A 6773-nucleotide genomic window follows, 5' to 3' on the forward strand; every position below is an offset into this window, starting at 1 on the left:
AGATAGATAGATAGATAGATAGATAGATATCTTCTATTGAAGAGGACCTAAAGTATTGAAGGGTCAAAGCTGTGACACCCACCCACTAGTCAAACCTATAGCTAAGGATCTCATGATCTTGTGTGTCAAAGATAAATAGTAAATCTAATAGTACAAGTAAAACACATTTATCATAGTCTATTATCAAAGAATAACATATCAAAATGTCAACAAAGCAAGCTGAGTGTTGAGATGAGTTTTAAACTCAGACTTGAATTTAATGATTATCAAAGAAGAAAATCAATGAGGAGTTGAAAATTTTTCTGTAAGCTTTGACCAATTTATTGTCTAGTGGGAAAAGAAAATCACTTCCTCAGATGGTTTTCTAAAACAAATAACCATTCATAATTCTATTGCTGATTACATTTATTTTACATTATAATCTATTACTGACATTGATCTCAGCGTCAGTTGAAGTAGCTTTAGTTTTATTTTGCATTTGCACAATTACTGATAAATTCAGTTAATCATGAGTTCAACTACTCATTCATTTCTGTTACAGATTATTTGGTTATGTTATTTTCTTGTTTCAATATTAATTTTTCATGCAGTTGTTATTGGTTGTTTCCCAGGTGAAAAAGGATAAGATGGAGGCTAGCATTATCAGCATATCAATACAATCTCACACACTTGAATTCCTTCGCTTCTGATGCTTTGCCTGTTCTAACAATCTATTTGACTTTGTATTTAAGCCTTACCTTTGTTCTACAAAGATGTTTCTTGTCATAGACCCTGTTTTTATGTATTAATTCATAATTTTTCCATAAAAAACAAGTACACATGAAATATACATTTGTGAAAATATAGCAAAAGAATAAACACATCTAATGCTTTTCACAGACATAAAATCACAAAATGCTGTACAACAGAAACCAGCCTTAAAAACATACAAATAAAAGCCTGGGAAAATATGATTTTAGTTGCTTTTTAAAAAAAAAAAAAAAAAAACTCAATTTAAAAACTTGTTTAAAACCCTCAACAGAGTCAGCAAAACGGAGCTGCAAGGATAAACTTTTCCACAAACTTGGGGCCACCGACTGAAAGGCAGGGGTCCCCTTTAGTTTTAAACCGTGTACGTGGAACAACCAGAAGAAAATTAAAAGTTTTGAACGTTCTTCAATTTAATAATTTAAGAAGGAGAGTTTTGGTCACATCTATGTGTAAAGAATATGAAGCTTTACATCATAAGAAGTTAAGAAACCTATGTGATATACATTAATTGAGCTTGAAGCCAGCCATTCATGTGCTGATTTCAAAATAAATAATAATAATATAGCTTTGCACAAATGACATTTGTCTCCATCAAATATAAATTTATCATTTTTAAATCTCCTTGAGATAAAGTTTTCATTTGTAGTGTTTAAATCTCCTTCCTTACGTTTAGAGGGAAATGGAAATGTGAGGTGTTTAGTTTTGATAGTTCTACTTGAACTTTTACTGAGCTTCAGCTTGGTTCCGACTGGTACATGTTCAGTTCGATCGCGCAGACTGTAGGTGGCGGTAGAGCGCAACAGAAGAGGTGTGTGGAACTCCGCTGAAGCGTCGCAGGAAGCGCGCAAGAGTCAACTCTTCGCGGTACAATGGCGCCGCTAGATTTAGATAAATATGCGGAGATTGCCAAACAATGTAAATACCTCCCGGAAAATGACCTCAAGGTAAATGTGACGTTTGTGAAACGTGTTTTATACAGACATGTGTTTAAGAATGGCTAGCAGCGCTGTCTCTCTGTTGTAGTAAACAGGAACAGAGTTAGCTTGTTGTAGCTGATGAAGCTAAGCTGTTGTTTTGGACAGGAAGTGAATAGTGTGCAGTCAACAGTTTATCTCACCGAGGAATGTTATGATGTTGGAGCCAAACACAGCCGGCCTGTTTGCTTCCTCCATTTCTTTTACATTTCAATTTTTTCTACCCATCACGCTCGAGCGGTAATAATAATCTGATCCGTTAGCCCACTTGCCATGATCATATTTTTAGCACTACAGAACGTCACAACACTGATCAACAGGGCCTTCCAAAGATATTAATTCCTCTTGACGGTTTCCGCATTATTGCCATTAATTTTAATAAAATAGCTTAGGCTTATTGGAATAGAAGTGTTGCTAAACATAAATATTCCATCCTGGCGATGGATGCTCAATTGAGATTATCTCTGGACTTTTACTGGGCCATTCTAACACACGGATATCTTCTGATCTATTGTAACTCTGTCTATTTATTTAAGAGTTTTTGTCCTATATTGCAAAGGGAAGCTCCTCCCCACTTAAGCTTTGATCGATTTAGTTTGGGTTGCAGTAGAACTATCACTGCTGTATTAACTTTTGTTTTTGTTTTTATTTTTGCCATGTATACTGTTTAACTTTTGTTTTTATTTTGTCCATGTATGCTGTTTTTTGTATCTTGCATTTAATGATTTGTAGACACACACTGTCTGATTAAAAAAAAATCCCAGGAGTTCCATGTTATACTGCACAGGTTCAATAAAATAATGTTACCTACGGTGACACTAAGGTTTAACTGAAGCCAGATTGTAAATTATCCTCGTCACTAATGTCTGACAGATGTTGTCACTAACATCTGTAAGTGAAACCTTATCTATAGAGCCCTTGTGACCCTTTCAAGATAAGAATCACAAAGTCCCTCAAGAAACAAAATAACAAATACACAAAACAAAATTAAGCAAAGATAGATTTAAAAACATATGATTTTAACTGGCCTTTAAAGAAAGCCACTGATCCGCTGATCTGAGAGTCGGAGGAAGGGAGTTTCAAAGACTTGGCACTGCCAAAGAAAAGACTCTGTCTCCTTTAGTTTTTCCATTTTGTATGGAGGACAGTCAGCACCTCTTGATCATAGATCCTCAAGGCCACGATTGGGATGTATGGATGTAATCGTTCCGAAATGATTAGTCCATGCAGAGCTCACCAAGTCAAAACCAAAATCTTGAAATCCACCCGATGATCAACCGGGAGCCAATGACGTTGCTTTAGAAGTGGAATTACATGACAACATATTGAAGATCCAGTTTGGAGTCTAACAGCAGCATGCATGCATTCATTCATTCATTCATTCATTCATTCATTCATTCATTCATTCATTCATTCATTCATTCGACTCAGGTGTGTTAAAACAGGGACAGAAGTAAAATATGAAAAATGTCCCCTGAGAGTCTGGACACCACTGCCCTTCAGGTGTTTATGTTGCCTGATTTATTTTAGCCAAGAACAATAAACCTTAACATGGAATTGTGACAAGCAGTAAGTAAGTAAACTTTATTTATATAGCACCTTTCACAGACATAAAAATCACAAAATGCTTTACAAAAAAGGAAACACATCAATAATAAAATAATCTAAAATCAATTAACAAAATTAACCAAAAGCCAGTCTGAAGAGATAAGTCTTGAGACTTTTTTAAATGCGTCAGTTGACTCGGAGCAACGCATTGATAGAGGGAGAGCGTTCCAGAGCCTTGGGGCCACCACCTGAAATGCTCATCACCACGAGTTTTAAAATGAGTTCTGGGAACCGACAGTAGCATCTGATTAGAAGATCTCAGAGTCCTAGATGGACAGAGAGGCTTCAAAAGGTCCAATATATATGTGGGAGCCTCACCATGAAGTGCTTTAAAAGTTAAAACCAAAATTTTAAAATAGTCCTAAAATACACCGGGAGCCAGTGCAGAGAGACCAGAACAGGAGTTAAACAAGCAGTTCCTTTTCTCTTTAGAGTTTGTCCAACTGAAGGTGGACATGTTGGTCAGCTGCAGGCCCTTCCCTCTGACCGTGTTTCTTTCTCATAGAGGTTATGCGACTATGTGTGTGATCTTCTGCTGGAGGAGTCCAACGTTCAGCCCGTTTCTACACCAGTGACTGTATGTGGAGACATTCACGGACAGGTAAGATACTTTCTGTAAATTCGTCAGGTTGGGTTTTTATTTTTGTTCTGTATTGTAAAACAAAAAAGATTCTGGTTGTGTTTTGTGGAAATATAAGGTCCAAACTAATTTCTCCTCTGTTTGTGTCAGTTTTATGACCTGTGTGAGCTGTTCCGAACTGGCGGCCAGGTTCCAGACACCAATTACATCTTCATGGTTTGTTGGTTTCTGTCTGACTGAACGTGAGAGTCGTGGTGTTTGGAGTTTGTGTGACCAGCCTCCGTTGTCTCCAGGGGGATTTTGTTGATCGAGGATATTATAGCTTGGAGACCTTCACCTACCTGTTGGTGCTGAAAGCCAAGTGGCCCGACCGCATCACACTTCTGCGTGGGAACCATGAGAGCAGGCAGATTACGCAAGTCTATGGCTTTTATGGTGAGGTTAGTTTAGTAGAAAATGCCAAGCGCCGGCTGCCCACACCCCTAAACTCTGTGGGAATGTCTAATGTTTCACAGACGAGTGCCAAACCAAATACGGGAATGCGAACGCCTGGCGGTACTGCACTAAAGTATTTGACATGCTAACAGTTGCAGCTGTAAGTATAGAATATGTCATGTTTGTTTTCGTGAAAAATGCATTTTGGATAAACCTAAACAGCTTCGCCAACATCCAGCTGAAAAGGAAGTGTGATTGTGTTCCTGTCCTTGTCTGTCAGCTGATGGACGAACAGATTCTGTGTGTCCACGGCGGCCTCTCTCCAGACATAAAGACCCTCGATCAAATCCGAACCATCGAGCGAAATCAGGAGATCCCTCATAAAGGAGCTTTTTGTGACCTGGTGTGGTCAGACCCTGAAGACGTAGACACCTGGGCCATCAGCCCCAGAGGAGCCGGTTGGCTCTTTGGAGCTAAAGTTACAAATGAGGTAAGTGGTGGAAAACTGAATGGGTCAAATGCTTATCAACCTGTAATAAATCATATAGTTAGACAACAAAGACACAACAATAAGAACTGGAAGATAGAAGGCCTATTGTCCTATACTCACTATTCAGTCCAATAGTGAGTTAATGGGGATACAACATAAGACTTGTCCTTATGTTCTTGTCTCAAATCTTAAGAAGATCTCATCAATTCTCTCCCTTTTAAGCTGTAGTATGTGACTTTTAGAAAGGAAAAAATTCTTACATGTAAAACTTTCACAATAATCATGTTTTCACCTACGTTTATTTTACCTGCAAGTATCACAATAGAAATGGCTGATGGAATCAACAAAATTGGAGTAATTTCTTCAATTTAGCAAAAAAAAGGTTTTACGCTCACTTTAAGTAAATTTTTTCTTTTGTCATGACATAGCAACAATTTAAACCCATATGTAAAAACATATTTTTTAAAATCTGAGATAAATATCATCCATTACCATTGAAACTATGGTAGTGGAATTTCTGAATTTAATGCATGGTAATAACCACGGTTCAGAAAACTGAAGAGTTAAAATAGGCTAAAATGTTCTGCAGCGGGGTTACTGAGAGCTGTCTATGCTGCTGTAAAGTGAGTGAAAAAACTCAGTATTGAATCCTTTAGTTATGGAAGACTGAAAAGAAGCCAGCTGCAGTGTTGAAATGGAGAAGAAATATTGTGAAATCATAATTAATAAATGTCGCCTTTACCACATGAACTGTCTTTCTCTATGTTCCAACCCTTATGTGTGTGAATTGTAATCTGTCAAAATGACAGATGGCCTTTGGATTTTTCCGTCAGTTTTAAATATATATATATATATATAGTCCAGGACAGAAACTATTCAGCTAACTATTCCTGCTTTTTTTTAATCTGTCTCTCTCTTTCTGCAGTTTGTTCACATCAACAGCCTGAAGCTCATCTGCAGGGCACATCAGCTCGTCCATGAAGGCTACAAGTTCATGTTTGACGAGAAGCTGGTCACGGTGTGGTCGGCTCCCAATTACTGCTACCGCTGCGGCAACATCGCATCCATCATGGTCTTCAAAGACGTTAACACAAGGGAGCCAAAACTCTTCAGAGCAGTGCCTGACTCCGAAAGAGTCATCCCTCCCCGAACCACGACCCCTTACTTCCTGTAGACGCCCTTCAGACAAAGCCGCTTGTTCAGTAGGCAGAGGCACTCGTGAACCCATGTAAATGTTGGTGTATTTGGGTGTGTTAAGGGAGCACTTCTTGGTGCCAGCTGTCAGTTTTTATTACCGCTCTGTGATGCATTTGATGCCATTATTCTTAAGTTACACCTAGAAACCACAGCAAAGGAGGGTTGCTGAGCATCACTGCTGTATTAGAGGAAGGACTCCAGTCAACTGACAATGTAAAATCATATTTATAAAGCTTCATTCTTTTACATTAAAAAGAAACAGATTGCACATGCAGCAATGTATAGATTGTTTTGATGTTATTTTGTTATGGTGATGTATTTAGCTGGATGTATAAAAGCACTGCACACAATTCAAAGCTCTGTGTCCTGACACGTCTCACTTCCAGGTTGTCATCATATAACCCCATGAATAAACTGTATACCTGAGAGTTGATATGTAAAAAAAATGCTCATCCCCTTTACGTTTTGTTTAAGCTGTGGTAGCAGTCTGCAATTTCAAAATGTAAAGTCAGTTCTTTGTGGATATTATTTCTGTCTGTATTTAAATAAATCCTATTGAAAAGTATTACACCATAAGATGTTGTTCAAGGTTTCTAAATAGATATCATCTCATGATGTCACCCTGAATCAGCCTTTTCATTCAGAATATTACCAAAGGTGTGCATTTATACAGGGCTGGGGTAAGGCCAGCCTTTTTAAGGTCATTTCTCAGCATGTCAGGTTTGACATATATGTGTGT

General features: G+C 37.9%; 1 protein-coding gene across 1 annotated transcript; it reads left to right on the forward strand.

Annotated features, from left to right (window-relative positions):
• Window positions 1-1551: 1551 nt before the first annotated feature.
• On the forward strand, window positions 1552-6610 carry LOC103141918 (serine/threonine-protein phosphatase 6 catalytic subunit). Its single transcript, XM_007557740.2, has 7 exons — window positions 1552-1694; window positions 3838-3933; window positions 4063-4128; window positions 4206-4347; window positions 4428-4507; window positions 4628-4837; window positions 5763-6610. Exons 1-7 carry the CDS (start codon window positions 1620-1622, stop codon window positions 6009-6011), a joined length of 918 nt encoding a protein of 305 aa, XP_007557802.1. The 5' UTR covers window positions 1552-1619; the 3' UTR covers window positions 6012-6610.
• The last annotated feature ends 163 nt before the right edge of the window (window positions 6611-6773 follow it).

The sequence above is a fragment of the Poecilia formosa genome, unplaced genomic scaffold (genome assembly GCF_000485575.1).
Source record: "Poecilia formosa unplaced genomic scaffold, Poecilia_formosa-5.1.2 Scaffold91, whole genome shotgun sequence".
In the NCBI taxonomy this organism is placed as follows: domain Eukaryota; kingdom Metazoa; phylum Chordata; class Actinopteri; order Cyprinodontiformes; family Poeciliidae; genus Poecilia; species Poecilia formosa.